Source organism: Oryctolagus cuniculus, chromosome 13 (genome assembly GCF_964237555.1).
Source record: "Oryctolagus cuniculus chromosome 13, mOryCun1.1, whole genome shotgun sequence".
In the NCBI taxonomy this organism is placed as follows: Eukaryota; Metazoa; Chordata; class Mammalia; order Lagomorpha; family Leporidae; genus Oryctolagus; species Oryctolagus cuniculus.
In genome coordinates this window covers 101,868,784-101,886,381 of record NC_091444.1, presented here as the reverse complement: position 1 = coordinate 101,886,381, position 17,598 = coordinate 101,868,784, and the positions used below count along the sequence as shown (strand labels likewise).

The 17,598-nt window shown below is 44.6% G+C and overlaps 2 protein-coding genes across 9 annotated transcripts in view; one reads left to right on the top strand and one right to left on the bottom strand.

Annotated features, from left to right (window-relative positions):
- The window catches only part of ZEB1 (zinc finger E-box binding homeobox 1), a 184,588-nt gene extending 182,883 nt beyond the window's left edge, over positions 1-1,705 (bottom strand). For 3 of the 7 annotated variants that reach the window (XM_051821676.2, XM_051821677.2, XM_051821680.2), the window contains exon 1: positions 1,401-1,519. In XM_051821676.2, the coding sequence (XP_051677636.2) occupies positions 1,401-1,458 (58 nt within the window). In that variant the 5' untranslated portion in view covers positions 1,459-1,519. Of the gene's footprint in view, positions 1-1,400; positions 1,520-1,573 lie in introns of those variants that run through there. The other 4 variants (XM_070056087.1, XM_070056086.1, XM_070056083.1 and 1 more) reach the window with 3 other exon arrangements.
- Positions 862-17,598, top strand: part of LOC127483600 (alanine and proline-rich secreted protein Apa-like) — a 66,323-nt gene continuing 49,586 nt past the window's right edge. Inside the window, exon 1 of one of the 2 annotated variants that reach the window (XR_011381726.1) lies at positions 862-1,188. Coding sequence is in view for 1 of the 2 variants with exons in the window: in XM_070056088.1 (XP_069912189.1) it covers positions 1,480-2,301 (822 nt within the window). In the remaining variant the exon portion in view is untranslated. Of the gene's footprint in view, positions 17,252-17,598 lie in introns of both variants that reach the window. The other variant, XM_070056088.1, reaches the window with a different exon arrangement.

Sequence of the window (17,598 nt, the reverse complement as noted above, 5' to 3'; positions counted from 1 at the left end):
GGGGGCCGCGGGGCCCCGCGCAGACAATACCACGCGGCGGACCCCGCGCCCAGCCGGGGCCGCCGGCGATTTCCAGCGTCTCCCGCAACTGCCACCCGCGCGGGCGGCCGCCGCCACATGCTCCCGGGGGTGCGCGCTGCCCTGGCGCACCGGCACCCATGCATCCACACACACTGCGGCGGGCGGACCCGGGCGTCCGTGGGTCCGCCCGCCCCCTCCCCCGCCGGAGATGCCCCCCCAGCGAGCCCCCCCCCCGCCGGTCTCCGGCTTCCGCGCTCCGTGCGTCCGGCCCAGGTAACAACTCCCGCTCCCCCCCCCCCCAAAAAAAAAAAAAACCGAAAGAGAAAAAAAAAAATGAAAAAAGCCCCGGGGGCGAACGCACACACAGCCCAGCCGCCCCCACTCCCAAGGCACCCCCCCCCGGGGGTGGGGGGTGGGGGCGGCGTCCCCGGGAGGAGAGGGGGACCCGAGCTGTGTGCGGGGCTCCCCGGTCCCGAAGCCCAGGTAACAACTCCACCAACACGCCCGCCACACACACACACACACACACACACACAGGGCTCCCCCCGCAGCAAGCAGCTGCCCGGTGCCCCCTCGCCGGCTCCCCCGCACCGTGGGGACCTCCCTCTCGGGGGGCTCCTGCCCCGGAGCTCCAGGCTTCGGGGAGGGGCCCGAACGCGCCGCGGCGAGGAGGGGGCGTTGAGGGACCACCAGCACCCCCCGCCCCAATGCCGCCAGCGCGCCGCTCCCAACTTTACCGCCGCCCGGCCGCGCACCGCCGGCGCCCGCGCACACGCGCGCACGGACGACACGCAGCCCGCGGCCGCCCGTCCCGCCGCCGCCGCCGCCGCCGCCGCCCGCAACGCCCGGCCCGGCCCGGCCCGAGCGCCGGCCGCGGAAGCCGCGCGGCGCGGCCAGCGCCGGGCACAAGTTTGTTGCTCGGCTGCCCCGGGGGGCCCGGGCGCTGGGGGAGCAGGGGCGCCGCGAGGGCTGGGGAGAAGGAGGGGGGAGGCGCCGAGGGGCCGCAGAGTGGGCAGAAAAGTGCGGCGAGAAGCAACAGCCGCTCCCGCCGCGACCCGAAAAGTGGCCGCCCGCCCCGCGCCGGGGATGCGGCGGCGGCGGCGGCGGCGGCTAACGGTCCCGGCGGGCGGCAGGGGCGGCGGGAGCCGCTAGGCGGAGAGAGCCCAGGTAAGAGACATAACGGTTCAGGGCGAGCGGCCGCGGCGCCGCGCCGGCAGCGGAGGGGGGCAGAGAGCACTACTTTCTACTTTCCCACTCCACTTTGCCCGTCCCTGCCCCGGCCGCCCCCGGCCCGGCGCGCCCCCCTCCCCCCCGGGGGCGCCCCCCGGCCGCCCGGCTCCCCCGGACTCCGCCGCTCCCCGGGCCCCTCCGCCGCTCACCGTTATTGCGCCGCGGGTTCGCCTGCTTTCTGCGCTTACACCTGGGGCCATCCGCCATGATCCTCTCGCTTGTGTCTAAATGCTCGAGTCACCTCCTCCCCCTCCCTCCCTCCCCCTTCCCCCCCCACCAACCCCTCCGCCTCCACCCCTCCCCCTCCCCCTCCCCACCGCACCTGGTTTACGACACTCGCGGCTTTACGACATCACCTTCCTTACACCTAGAGGCGCTCGCTCTACGGCCGGAACCTCGTTGCTAGGGACGGGATGGTTTGCGGCCACCGCGGACGCCGTGGAGTTTGAATGCGAGGGGCGAGGGAAAAGAACTTTTCCTCAGGTGTGGTGGGGGGTGGCGGGGGTGCGTGGGGACGGGGCGCGGGCTTGTGGGGGGGGGTGGTCACGAGGGCGACGAGCTGTGTGTGGGAGCGGGAAAGGTAAAAAGTCGGAGGCGCCTTGGCGAGCTGCCGCGCGGCGCTGGCCACACCCGCCGTGGCCGCCCGGGGCAGGCTCGCGTCCCCCCGCGGGACCCCCGCGCCCGTCCTCGGGGCGCGCTCCGGGTGCGCGGTGGGGGCCCGGCCCCGCGCGGCGTGGACCCGCGGCGCCGCCCGGGAGGCTACCTGGGCCGCCGGCCCCCGCGTGGCCCGGGGCGCCGAGTTCCGCTCGCGGGCGCGCCGGGCAGGAAAGCGGGGTGAGGAGGAGCCGCCCCGCGCCGGCCTCACTTCCTCAGGGGCGCCGGGCCGTCACCTGCCGTCCCCTCGCACTCGCCGTGGGCGGCAGCCGCGGGCCGTGGCCGCCCGGCAGGCTCTCGCCGCCGCTGCGCGAGTTCGGGGGTCCCCGAAAGACCCTGGGCACGCGACGCCCCGCCGGGAGGCACCTCCGGCACCCCGGATTCGGAGTTGGCTGACTCTTCCTGCCGCCTGCAGCCGCGCCGGCTTTGTGCGGACCGCGAGGGAGGAGTCGCGCGACCGTGTTAGAAGTCGCGTCCAGCCAGCGTTGTGCTGGGTCGCGTAGTAGGTGTTCAGTTAGTTTGTGCCTAGAATTTGTTGGCCATGCCCACGACAGGATTTTTTTTTTATTTTTTGTTATGTGAAAATTATCTCTTCAGCACTCTCCAGAATTTTAGAAGATTTCATGGATCACTTCTTTAAACCTTGCAGCAGAAATACCCTTAGAGCCAAAGCCTGGTGGCTTAGAATGAGAAAGTTTAATCCTGAATACAGATGAGAACTTTCTCTCCCAGGTAAATGCGTTATTTCTTGGTGCGTGCACACGGACTGTAAGTAATTCCCTGCTATGCATTATATCTGTGTAGCTGGGTAGAGCCATCAGTGTCAAAGCCGGAGCCCTTATTACGGTTTTAGGGACAGGCAGTCCTCACTTTCCTCGACACCATGTCAGCTGGAAGTGTCCCCTCTGCGCCTAGATCAGTGATAACCACCCCCCCACACACACACGCCCCTCTTTAAGACCTCTGTAGTGTTCTAACGTTGCCTTCCGAATCATGTCACAGACTCCTTTTGCCAGTATTTGCCCACTCCCCTCCCCCAACTTTTTTTTTACACCCACCTTGATTCCTAGCCAGAAAATCAAAAGATATTTTATAACTAGCACATGCTTTACCGACCCTTAAATTTCTTACACGTGCCGTTTTCTCTTTCTGGCCTGTGCCTCCCCAAGCAAATTTCTTTCTGTCGTCATCATCACCTTGAAATCATGGACAAAGTGAGGAGACAAACTGAGTAGAAGTCATCGTCTTTTTTACTTTAGTGTTTACTGGTTTAGTTAGTTTGGGCCAGACTTTATTTAACTGCGTGGTACCTGTCCAAAGTTTTCAGTAAGTTTTTTTCTCGTTTACTTCTATGTCCTTAGCACCTAGTAGAGTACCTTGCCACGTGGTAGATGCCTTATGGTTCATAAATTTCTGTTCTGAACCTTTTCTTGGCAATAAAATGATTAATGTACCTTTATCACATGAGTTCTTCAGAACAGTTGGGATCATGAATGTGTCATTCATATCCAGTCTAATTGCTCTTGATTTTATTTCTCCATAATCATTTTCCCCAAACGATGAAGTCTATATACTATTTTATATATTTATTTGAAAGGCAGGGTTACATAGAGATGGAGAGACAGATCGATCCTCCATCCACTGGTTCACTCCCCACATGGCCACAACGTCTGAGGCTGGGCCAGGTTGAAGCCAGGAGCTTCATGCTGGGATCGCATGTGGTTGCAGGGCCCTAAAGACTTAGGCTGTCCTCCTCTGCCTTCCCAGGCACACCAGCAGGGAGCTGGACTGGAACTGGACCAACATTTGTATGGGATGTCGGTGTTGCAGGTGATGACTTAACCTGCTAATCCACAGTGCCAGCCCCTTACATATTTTAGAAATAAACACACAAAATGTTGGTTGCCCAAATCTAATACCAAACTTTGATTTTGTAAAATCCTCTGATAACTATACATAACAAATTGAGTATTTGATTCATACACTGTAACATTCTCAAGTGACTGCAGTTTCACCAAGTTCTGCAGTCACTGAGGAAGGAAACATGACTCCAGGGTGATGCAGAACCAACAGTTGTCCTCAGGACCTGTGCCAGCTTTTCCAATAAAGCCTCCTGGGAGGTGACAAAAGGGACAAATGTTTTCTTCATACCTCCGTGTGATTTTATTACATATTGCTCTGCAAAATTGTTTTTCCTTCTCTGGGGAATGAGGCTCCTATTTTTAATAAGTCAATGAAAATGTTAACACATGAGCAATTTTCCAAGAACATGTCTAATATAGAGAGATGTAAGTGTGAATACATGTAGAGAAAAGTGTTTTCAAAATGTTAATGAACATCCAAGAAATAAAGCTGATACTATTTCTTCCTGTAAAAGTCAGAACAGTTAAAATGGATTCCTTTCAAACTCTGTCTCTGGAGAAGATAGAGTTTCTATTATTGATACTACAAATGAACATGGGTAGTATTTTTTAATATGTTGAACTATAGGTAGATAATTTGCAATCCAGAAAACAGCATGGGTATTTTGGATTTAAGTGAATTTAAAATGTTTACTCATATCAGGGATCTGATATCCGGTTTCCCCTTTGTGTCCGTGTGTTTTTTTCTTTTGGCATCTTGATTTCCTTTAGCAGCTGGCTGGTTCAGTTACAGAGTATGGCTGTTTCTTTGACCTATAGTCCTGGCCTTCTGTAATCCATAGATCCCCAGATGACAATCACCACCACTGTTCCATCCTTGCAGAATATATATTTCAAATATTTTCCCTCAAAAACAGACTTCACATGCTCTGCCATTGTGTTAAACACACTTGAATGATGAGAAATAACCTATGGTTGATTATGTCCACAACACTTCAGATCCCGGGTCAGAACCCTCCTTTGTCTTCATACCTTATGCTTCTACCTCTCTGCTCTGTCTTTTTATCTTACTTACATAAATAGATCAAACATTGTGTCCCTCCCGCTGTTTATTTTTCAGTCATTCTCTCCCCCTGTCTTTGTCTCTGGTCTGACACAACCGTGTTTGGATCATTTTCTTCTTTTCCTCAAGATTTTTGAATCCTTCCAACTATTCAGAATGGTTTGCATCTTCATTTTACGCTTGGGATTCTCCCTTCAAGTCTGTCCTCTGCCTCTCCACACTTGGAGGGGCTGGCCTCTGTGGACTGCATCACCCGCCATCTGTTGCCCTCTGCTTTCTGTTTGGTTTCCAGCAATTTGGAGGTATTGACAAATGATCAAAAGAAGGAGAGATGAGTCAGGATGTTCATTCCATCCTCACTCCTGCTTGCCTTTCGCCATGCTTTCGTTCCTCTACCAAAGTCCTGAGGAGCCTCTCAGGTACTCTGTCCCCTGGCTACAGGTCTTACTAAGTTCTAGACACTGCGTCTTCCTTTGTGCCTCCAGGCCTAGGGCTGGAAGGTTGGACGCTTTATCATTACCTCCTTTAAAACCTGCCCAGGCCTCTGTAAATAGTCTCTTCATTAAACTCCCTTCAGTTGGCCCTTTGAGTATGCCATCTGCTTCCTGCCAGGACACTGAGTAGTATACACAAAGGATTTTTTAAAAGTATATTTTAATCTTATTCACCAAAATTCTATTTCTGTTCATTACAGTATGAAAATCTGGGATGTAAATGTGTCATTTGTTGAATATATACTAATGTGTGCAAAATCTGGCAAACATGTTGGCAATTACTGTTGAAGTATTTTTAATCTGTAATTCAATATCTGTGGAATCAAGGATCCTTCTCTAATCTAAAAATCTGCTAGAGGGGTTGGCGCTGTGGTGCAGCAGGAGGTTAACACCCTGGCCTGAAGTGCCAGCATCCCATATGGGCGCTGGTTCCGAGACCTGGCTGCTCCACTTCCTATCCACCTCTCTGCTATGGCCTGGGAAAGCAGCAGAAGATGGCCCAAGTCCTTGGGCCCCTGCACCCACATGGGAGACCTAGAAGAAGCTCCTGGCTTCGGATTGGCTTAGCTCCGGCTGTTGCGGCCATCAAGAGAGGGAACCAGCGGATGGAAGACCTCTTTCTGCCTCTCTTCTTTCTGTGTAACTCTGACTTTCAAATAATAAATAAATAAATAAATAATAAAAACCTGCCTGAAACGATCTCCAATTGATCTAAAAATCTAGGTAAGATTACTTTCGTACTTGAAACAATGAGTGGGGGTGGGGAGCAATCACAGTACTATAGTATTAAGTTAGAGACAGTTCATCTTCAGTGTGTCCCTTCCCCTTTTCATTTACAGAAACATCCATGTCTGTCACAGCCCATTGCAATGATGACCTGTTTCCCTTCTTGCACGTGCCTAGGTATACAGTGCTGCTCAGTTCTGGCCACTGAGATAGAAGGTGAAGTGGTGTGTGCCACATTGAGGAAGTTCTTCAGAAGGAGGTGATTCACCATCCTTGCCCTTCTTCCTGCTGGTTGAAATCAGAGCTGCTAGCTAGAGCTCTTAAGGAAGGCAGAGCAGTAAGAGCTTGGGTTCCTGACACTGGAATACCATAGCCAACCCCACACATCCTACTTGGAAATCTGGAATACCACAGCCAACCCCACACATCCTACTTGGAAATCTGGAATACCACAGCCAACCCCACACATCCTACTTGGAAATCTGTTTATAGAGAGAAACATTTTGTGTAGTATTTTCTATCATGTGGACAAAGTCCTGTTCATGTCGGTATGTATTAGTTTCCCATTGACACTGTAAAACATTACCACAAACTTAGTATATTGAAACAACATAAATTACTCGTAAGTCTGGAAGTCAGATGTCCAAAGTGAGCTTTATGAGGCTAGCCATTGAGTTTTTGGAGGAAGGGAAGAATTTGCTTCTTCATCTTTTCCGTCTTCTGGAGGCTGCTCGTGTTCCTTGTCTCTCGAGCCTCTTTCTCCACATCCAGAGCCAGCAGCACCCAGCAGAGTCCTGTGTATGTCATCTCCTCATGGTTCCACGTAGGAGGACCCATGAGATTAAATTGGGCCCACCCAGATAGTTCAGGACATCTTGTTTCAAGGTTAGCTGATCAGCTCATTTAATTCCACCTGCGACCTTAATTCCCTTTTGTCGTAGAACCTAACATGTTCAGGCTAAGGACGTGGATGTCATTGTGGGGGTCACTCTAATGTCTACTAACACATGCATGTTTTGATCGAGAGGTTTTTCTTAATTTGTTCATTTTTAATTTATATGCAATCCCTGATCTCAAGAAGCTTGCAGGTTTGTGAAACAGTGTGCAGGCTGTGGTGAGCCTGAGAGCTAGCTATACCAGCCCAGAGTCAGGGCAGCTTTCCCTGGAGAAGTCAGGGGAAGAAAGAGAAAAAGAAATATTAAAGCAGAAATCAATGTTTATGTGAAAACCTCAGGATGAAAACATGGTGTCTTCAAAATGCAAGTCCAACAGAACAGAATCATTTAATTAAAGGTATGCCTGTTTCAGATGAGGCTAAAGAGGTGGGCAAGCAAGAGCCAGGTTTTCTGAAGACACAAGATTGGGGATGTTCCATGTAGAGCAACTGGAAGCCATGTTATACAGATTACACAGGTTAACTTTTCTTTCCCGTGAGGGGAAAGGAAGAGTGAGCAGGACAGTAAGCAGTAAGAACACTTTTGAGCTCCACTACCCCCACCACCACCCCCGGGAATAATCAAGAAGGAGAAATAAGGAAAAGCAGTGGGTCAGGCTATCCAAATGAACACATGTGAAGAATGTTTCCGGGGCCAGCATTGTGGCAGAGCAGGTGACCACTGCCTGTGCAGCATCCTGTGTGGTGCTGGTTCATGTCCCAGATCCTCTGCTTCCCATCCAGCTTCCTGCTGATGGTCTGAGGAAAACAGCAGATGATGGCCCTAGTGTTTCAGCCCCTGCCACCCATGTAGGAGACCTGGATGAAGCACCTGGCTTTTGCCTGGACCAGCCCTGGCTGTTGGGACCATCTGGGGAGTAAGTCAATGGGTAGAACATCTCTGCCTGTTTGTAACTCTGACTTTGAAATAGGTGAATAATTAAAAATATATATATAACATTTCCAATTTGGATTAAATAGTGCCATAGTGCTGTTAAAAATTAAGCAATATAGGACAGGCATTTGTCCCACCAGTTAGAACATTAGTAAGGATGCCTGCATCCCACATTGGAGTGGCTCCTGATTCCAGCTTCCTGCGATAAAACTAAGGCAGTTTTCATGCTTCTTTCATAATCTGTAATTTTAATAGAGAATCTGTAAGAATAGCAAGTGCCACAGGATATCTAACTGCGTTGCAAATAGTGTTATTTAGGAAATAGACTTATTGTGGAAGCAGTTCCTTAAATACAGCACTGATGAACGCCAGTGCTATTTCTAGACTGTTCACACTCATGCTAGACAAATAAAATGTTCACTTCATCTCTTCTTTCTACCCTTTCTTCAAATCATTCCACATCTTCCTGAAATGAGATTTTCAAGGATAGACATTATCTTTGTCTTTTAGCTTTGAAAAGAAAGGCATTGTGTAAAAATTCAAGTGGATTATTCCCTGTGAAGTAGCAATGATGGCTCAAGCAATTTGGTATCTGTGTCACCTGTGGTAGTTTCTGGCTCCTAGTTTCAACCCAGTTCTGACTGGCCATTGTGGGGATTCAGGGAGTGAAGCAGTAGAAGACTTGTCTTTTTACCTCTCAAACAAACATACATTTTGTTTAAACACTAAAGCAAAAGACTACCAAGCAAAGGAGCATATGAAGAGTACCTGGGGGCTGATGGTGTGGCGTAGCAGGTAAGGCCGTTGCCTGGAGTGCCGACATCCCATATGGGCTCCATTTCAAGTCCCAGCTGCTCCACTTTGATCCTGTGCTGTGGCCTGGGAAAGCAGAAGATGGCCCACATCCTTGGGCCCCTGCACCCATGTGGGCAATCCGGAAAAATTTCCTTGCTCATGGCTTCGGATCAACACAGCCCTGACCGTTATGGCCATCTGGGAACTGAACCAGTGGATGGAAGACTTCTGTTTCTCTCTCTGCCTCTGTAACTCTGCCTTTCAAATGAATAAATAAATCAAAAAAAAAAAAATACTGTATTCAGTTTCTGGCTCTGGCTCCTTATTCTGCTGCCGATACAAACACTGGGATGCAGTACTGATGGCTGAAGTGCTTGTGTCCCTGGCAGCCACGTGGGATACCTAGACTGTGTGCCTGGCTTTGGCACCAGCTCAGCCTGGGCTGTTTGTTGTGGGCATTTCAGGAGTGAGTCAGTGAAAGAACACTCTCCCCATCTGTCTCTGCTTCTCAAAAAAAAAAATATATATATAAAGTATAAATAATATTTCCCATGTTTACATTAATGCAATTGTCACACGATATGTATTTTTGTTGTGGTCTTTCCAGCTCCTAATACTGCTTTATTACATGGTAGTCCATGAAAATTGTATGACATAAGAATTCATACATAAAGGAATCCCCAATGTATCCCTTAATACTTGTCATTTCTTTCACTATTACATTTGTTACTGTACAGCCCAGCACACAAAAACTAACATCTTCCCCATTCAGATTATTCTGAATATACTTCTTTGATTACCTTACATATTTCCAAGAAAGTAGCTTAGTTTTCTTTCTCTGAATTTCAGGTCATCTCAACACCTGTTCAGCTGTATCAAGATTCTTAGGAATTAGACAACCAGCCCCACTAACTAGCAATCCCCTCACATACTCCAGAACCCTTGGTACACACTACTGCTAAGGCAGCTATCACTTATATATTGTTTTTACATCTGCACTCCCCTTCCCCTGGTCTGAGCTCGTGGTCTGTGCATTTCTGATATGGGAAGTGATGCCTGTCTAATGGGAAGTATACTCAGTCATTATGGAAAAGAGGTAAAGTTCCCGCCGTTGCTGAATCATCCCAGCACGGAGGCCTTGTGAGGAGCTAATGGAAGATTGCATGGGAAGTGTTTTATGTGATACCTGGCCCGTGGTAAACCATAAATGAAAAACAGCAGTGGAACATTCTGAGGCAGAGTCTGGTACGAAGGGAATAATCCACTTGAATTTTTACAGTGCTTTTCTTTTCAAGGCTAAAAGACAAAGATAACTTTTATCCCTGAAAATTTCATTTCAGGAAGATGTGGAATTATTTTGAAGGAAAGGGTAAAAAGAGATGATGAAAACATTTTATTTGTTTAGCACGAGTGTGAATATTGTCTGGAAATAATATTGGCTTTCATCAGTTGTTGTATTTAAGGAACTGCTTCCATATTAAGTCTACTTCCTACCAATGAATAATGCAATATTTGCAGTGCAATTAGATGTCCTGTGGCACTTGCCATTCTTACATAGATTCTCTATTAAAATTACAGACTATGAAAGAAGCATAAAAACTGCCTTAGTTCTGTTTTTCTTAGTTTGTATGTGACCAATTCAAACTAATGCAAGCATGAAGATAGGAATTTGTAGTGCAGATGGAAGGTTGGTGTGTTTTCGTATTTTTTTTTTTTTTCTGTAGACCCCTGGAGTAGGAATGCAGCCCAGTCTCACAAGTGAAGGATTGGGAACTCACCTTTAGAAATTTTGGTAGTGCCTCTCTTTGTCTTGCCTCTGTTTCTGCATCTCTATCACTGTCTGCCAGGGAATACTGCTGTGTGTGAAGGAAGGAAGAGTTCCAAGGGGAAAGTTCAGTTTGCATCCACCAAACAAGGTTGTACAGTATAACCCAGTAAAGCTCCTCTCCACATTCCTACCCCCATTTGTGTTACTCGGTACAGACTGTACAGTATAACCCAGTAAATATCTCATCCATACTCCTACCCCCAGCTGTGTTACTCGGTACAGATTGTACAGTATATCCCAGTAAAGGTCTCTCATCCATACTCCTACCCCCAGCTGTGTTACTCGGTACAGATTGTACAGTATAACCCAGTAATGGTCTTCTCATCCATACTCCTACCCCCAGCTGTGTTACTCGGTACAGATTGTACAGTATAACCCAGTAAAGGTCTTCTCATCCACATTCCTATCCCCAGCTGTGTTACTCGGTACAGATTGTACAGTATAACCCAGTAGCGGTCTTCTCATCCGCATTCCTACCCCTGTTGTGTTACTTGGTAATGATTTTAATACTTTTTTATAGCTATGAATTATAATGACATTTAGTTTTTGCCATATACATGAGAGCAGCATATAATGTAATGGTCTGCTGGTTTCACTTAACATTATACACATTTTCCTATGTAGATACACAGCCTTTACATTTGTCCTTTAATACGTCACCATATGTCCCTTAAATTGATATCCTACATATTTACTAAACCAGTTTCATATTGAACATGTATTTAAATTACTTACCTTTGTTGTTGTTTTACAAAGACTAAGGAGTGTTATGATATACTTTTTGTTTATTTTTTATAATGTCTTAGGGAAATATTCTCCAAACTGGAATTACTTCAGTCAGTGGGAAGGAAAATGGTTGTGTGTTTTTAAATATGTGTCCTCTTACTTTTGAAAAGGATTGCTCCAGTGTGTAAATCCACTAGAGGTATCTGACCATTTGTCTCACTGCGATTACACATTTTTCAGAACTGGTAGCTTATTCACAATGACTGGAAACACATGAATTTCTCAATGTTTGAAAAACAGTGCAGGTATTTGGGGAAACATTTAAAAGGACTAATCAAAAACATATAACTGTGCAACAAACTCCATGCAGGATTAAATCAGTGATCATTCTTACTCTGGAGTGTGAGACCTGGTCAAGCTCTTTCATGTTAAAGTCACCCTGACACACTTAGAAAAATGTTTGCTTTCTAAAGGTTTTTGTAAACAACTCCTTTGGTTTTATGACAAATTTTGTCACTGAAATTATCTACCTAGACTTTGGCCGACATGTTAACTGTCAGATGCAATTTAGTTTAATCACATTTTTCTTTCTAGGTTAATTTGCAAAGTGTTCCTACAGATCATAAAGCATGCCCACAATGAGCCAAATTATTCTATTCCTAAATTGGTATTGCTTTATATCGTTGCTATAAAGGTTTAGGTAATGGGTAGTTTTACCATGAGTAGCCATATTTTGATTATAGATAAAGTCATTACCAGCTTAAATCATATGTAAAGCATACATATTTGGAATCAACATGTCAACATGTTTGCTGTTAAAGCTAACAATTTATATTAGTCTAATGTCATAAATGTGGAGTTTTGTTATTTGTTTTATATTGAATTGACTGCTATCATTAAATAAGAAATTTTTCTCTATACTTGCTCAGCTTGTTTCCTGAACACCCATTTGATTTTGTGCTTTTGATTGGTAAAGTCACCAATAAGTATCTATGTTACTTTCTTTAATGTCATAAAAACGTGGAAGGTTTTCTGGCAGATATTTTCATTATATAATTTGTAAGATTTTTGGTAAGTAAAAAATATGAATGTGTAAAACAGCAAATGTTTATTGTAACATAGCAGAAATCGTTAGTAGGTGAAATTGCTCAGATAGTATCTGCTAAAAAAGATTTTAAATGTTGATTATATGAAAAATAGTTTCTGAGCTGATCAAATAATAATTATTCTTCCCTCTAATTTCCAGTGTCTATGGAAGTCATGGTAAATCAAGAAAATGTAAAGCTTGAATTCTGTTATATATTTTTTCCTTATTATCTAGTTTACTTACATTTTGTTCTGCCCTTGAAAACTTTTTCCAGGCACAAATCAAACCACTGTGATCCTTTTTGGAGGCTGATGTTCATTGCAGAGCACACCCTCGTTTCACTGAAATAGCATGTCACTGTCGCTCCCCTTCCAGAACTGACCTAAAGGCAATCAACCAGACAAAAACATTTGATGCAAAGAATTTGACAACCCATTAGCTAGAAAACTATTCCCTGAATCATTCAAAATCAATCGAAGCCCTTCCCCCATGTATCAAATTGTTCTGCAGTTCCATTCATTGTTGCACTGTTCCTTTATATAGCCTTGGAAAACAGATCAGTGATGTAGCAACAAAAGACATCATGATACCACACAGGAAACGGGGACTTGGAAGACGCTTTGGACCTCTTAATTTCCAGGCCACTTGATAGCAGATACAGTTCATTACACAAGAAAATTGCTTGATCTTGGGAAAAGAGGGTGCTGGAGGTGAAGGAAAATGAGTTAGTCACCAACACAGTTCACCTTGCAATTCAGTCATTTAGATCTAACTGGAGAATGATTGCTGCCATGTTCCAGATGACAAATGAGAGCTGCTTTTCCCTCAGAAAGGTGGTGAACCATGTGTCTCCTGAGCTTAAATTCTGGGGGGAAAAGGAAGTGAAAACAAAGATCTTCCCCCTACCCACTCTTCATCCCTCCCTACCTTCCCTTTATTTTTCCTGACAAATCCTGTGTTTGACTTCTATTTTACTTGAGCAACCATAAAATCATAACCAGGGCTCTGCCAGGGCAAGATTCCAAAGAATAAAGGAAGTATAAATACTCAGAAAAAATTATAAGCAGAAGTATATTTTTATGAGTATTTTGGTACACGTTTAATATTTCTATTAATGTTCTCACAATTTACAGCATTTTGAATGATATAATTCTTATATACTCCTTCTTCTCTAGGTAGGATGTTCTGTAAACACTAAAGTTACCCCACTTGGATGCTTCTTTGGCCAGGAAAGTCCTTTCTCTCTCCACCCTTCATCCATTCCCCATTTGCCCTTTCTTCCTCACGGGTTCCCATGGTCACTGACCACCCACCAACTTTTTATCATATTTATTTCATAAATGGTTGTTCCATACATTTTCTCTCATGCTAAATTCTGGCAATTTTGTGATAGGAACTGTGACTAACTCCTGTTATCGTGATGAGCTTATCTGAAAATCCCCATTTTTAGAATAGATATACAGTAGATACTCCCACAGAGAGAAGTTTCTGGAAGTGCTTGGAAGTGGATAGAGATGGAACTCATAACCCAAACCTGACCCAGTAGGGAGCACAAAAGTTGAAAATGTTGCAGCCCTTCCTACATGAGGTATCGGGGATCAACCGTCACACTGCAGTCCCATTGCATGGGGGATCAGTAGATTGTCTGGGTTCTGTGAGCCAAAGAAGAAAGACTGGGGAGGCAGGAGTCTTGGACATGATTCGGCAAAATCCAAAGAGAACGAAACAGAAGTTGGTGGATGACTTTATCTAAAACAACCTAAGTTCTGGATTAGAATTGGGTAGCTCTGGAACAGAAAAGGCTCTAGACTGCACATGAATGTGGAGACACATGATGATACATCTTAGAGCTCTGGAGACAGAAAAGGTCCAGAACATATCTTCTGGATTAAGTGTCTCTGCTGCGGAAAACGAAGAGCAAGGAGATAAGATACCATTACATGGCTGGTAGAATTAAACCACAGCAAAACAAAAAAAAAACTCTTGAAACAAACAAAAATAATGTAGTATATGGAACCAAGAGGTAATGACTACAGCATTTCCTTTAGGTCTAGAGGAAATTGTACACAAGGAAATTGTACACAATTAATTTGTAGAACTCTCAAGGTGTTATACCCTTCAATATGCACATTTTGTATTAGACGAATTAAGAAGTGGTAGAAATGGGGGTAGGGAGAGGAGAAGTTCTTTAAGGTAAAACTGTATGCTATAGTTGTCCCTGGAAGATATTTAAACAGCAGGGTAACCTCTTTCAAAGAAACGTTTCAGAGGACTGTCTCAAGTTAAAAATGACAACTATAGATGGGGCAGGTGTTCGGCCCAGTAGTTAAGTTACTGCTTGGGACGTCCTCATCCCATATCAAGTGCCAGTGTTCAGGCCTTAGCTCTGCTTTCAGTCCCAGCTTCCTGGTAATGCACACCCCGGAAGGCAGCAGATGACAGCTCAGGGACTTGGGTCCCTGCCACTCGTTCAGAAGACCTAGACTGCGTTCTGGGCTCATGGTGTCAACCTGGCTGAGGCCCAGCTGTTTCAGACATTTGGGAGGTGAACCAGTTGATAGAAGATCTATTTCTGTTTCTCGGACTCCTCTGCCTTTCAAAGAAAAAAAAGTAAATAAAAATATATAAATGACTGCATAGTTGGAAGAAATCTGAGAAGTCTCAAAAAGACAACTTAGCCTTTAGCCTTTAAAAAGGAAAAAAAAAAGGATATTTTGTACCACCACTTTAAAAACAGTTTTAGAAGACTCTTCAGAACTAATGTTGATTTCTACAAGAATGAAGGTAGCTCTACACAGAGGCAAACATACAGTGTTGTGATTGAGAATTTTAAAGAGTAAAATGAAATAAAATGCATATTAACTGTACATCTGAGGAAAATGGTTATGAATAGAAGGGGGAACTTGAAAGAATGTAACTATAGATACTGATAATAGAATTTTTTCAGAAAAAAATGCATAGAGAAGAATACCTTTTATCTGGGTGTTGGGGAACCTGAATATTCACATACAGAAGAATAAAATTGGACCATTTCACACCTTATACAAACATCAACTCAAAATGTATTAATGGCTTAAATATTATACCTGAAACTCAAACTACTAGAAGAAAGTGGGGAAAGCTCCTTGGCATTGGTTTGGCCAATGATTTTTTTTGGCTATGACCCCAGAAGCATAGACAACAAAAGGAAAAGTAGATAAATGAGATTGCTTCAAACTAAAAGCTTTGCACAGAAAATGAAAATCAGCAGAGTGAAGAAGCAATTTCTGGAATGAGGAAATATTTACAAACCATAATACAGTAATGAGTTAGTACTCAAAATATATAAATAACATGACTCAATAATAAAACAATCCAATTAAAAATTGGATGGAGGACCCAAGTAGACATTTCTCAAAAGATTACTTACATATGGGCAAAAGATACATTAAAAAAAAGATACAACACCACTAATCACCAGGGAAATACAAATTAAAAGCCGTAATGAGATATCACTTCACAACGATTAGAATATTATTAAAAAGGCAGAAAATGAAAGTATTGACAACGATGTAGAGAAAAAGCAACCATTGTACACTGTTGGTGAGAATGTAAGGCAGTATAACCATTATGGAAAAACAGTATGGAAGTTCTCAAAAAGTTAAATAGGATGCGCTTACAATCCAGGTATCCCTCTACTGGATATATACCCAAAGGAAGATCAGAATGTTGAAGAGACATCTGCACCCCCATTATCATTGCAGCACTACTCACAATAGCCAAGGTAAGGAAACAGCATAACTGTCCAACAACAGACAATGGACAAAGAAAGTGTGATATATATACACAGTGAAATGCTGGTCAACTTTAGAAAAAAAAAAAGAACCTGGAGCACATTTTGTTAAGTGAAATAAGGCAGCCATGGAAAGACAAATATCATGCTATCTCATTTTTGTGTAGAATCTAAGAAAGTAGAACTGTTCTCAAACTAGAGGCTGGGGGTGGGGAGTGGAGTGGAGGGATTGGGAAAAGTTGATCAAAGGATATAAAATTTCAGATATAAGTTCAAGAGACCCAGTGCACATCGTGGTGACTAGTTCATACAATGTATTGTACACTTGAAAGTTGCTAAGAGTATATTTTCAGTATTCCTATCACAGAAAAAGAGTTTTTGAAGTAATGCATATGTTAATTACCTTTATTTAAGTCACATATATGCAGTCTGTCAAACGTACACAATTTGATTTGTCAGCATGGGAAGTCGCCCAAGTCATTAACAAAGACCAAAGAACAAAAGAGTTATAATGAAGTAGGAAGATTATTTAAGGGATTCAGGGTGGAACTGACTGTTGGTTTCAGGCACAGGACCTACTGTTCTTTCAGCGTGGGGAAGGTCAATGGGGCAGGTCATTAAAGAGAATATTGCTGGATCGTTTTCAGAAAACTGTACAGAGCCGTGCACCTAATTATAATAAAACTGAGACCAAACATTAAGCCAAAGAGGTCAAAACATGCCATTTAACCTTCTTAAAGCTACCTTGGATCCAAGGGAAACTGCCTAATCTTTTTAAAGAGGAATACTTAAGAAGAATTCATTTGTTCATTCATTTGACAGATATTTATCGATCTGCTTCTGTGTGCCCAGGCACTATTCTAAGTTCTTGGGATATTTTCAAGAAACCAAATAGACAAAAATCCCTGCCTGGCAAAACTTTCATTCTAGTGGGATGAGACAAATACTAAACACCAAATACAATAAGTAGGTAAATTACATAATATTGTAGAAGAGGATTAAGTGCTGTGGAAAAATAGAGCAGGGTCAGAGGGATTGCCGATACACAGAAATCATGATTTTCTCTTGTGAACTGCAGAACATGAGAAATTAAAGTGCATGGTAGCTTGTTCTCAGAAGGACTCACACGAACATGTCAAGGAGGATGGCAGGCAGCAGAGCCAGGTATGCAGGGGGTGTCCAGTCATTGTTGGACTTCTAACTACCCATTCATGTTTGGTTCAAGACAGGTGTCACTACAGAAAGTAAGTCATAGAATTTTCATAACAAGTACATAGCTTTTCATGAATGCTATAATAAACAAAATCTGTGATGTCTCCCATTAATTGGATCCCTAACACCTGTTCTTTTTATTTAACTTCCTTTTGTTTTTCATCTTGCTCAATAGTACTTCACTACTGTTTTAAAACAAAGTAGTCGAACATATGTGCAGTTTTTAGTCATAAACATTTACATTTTTTCCCATCAGTGTTAATGATGACATAATTGTATGTTTAGGGAAATAGGGATTG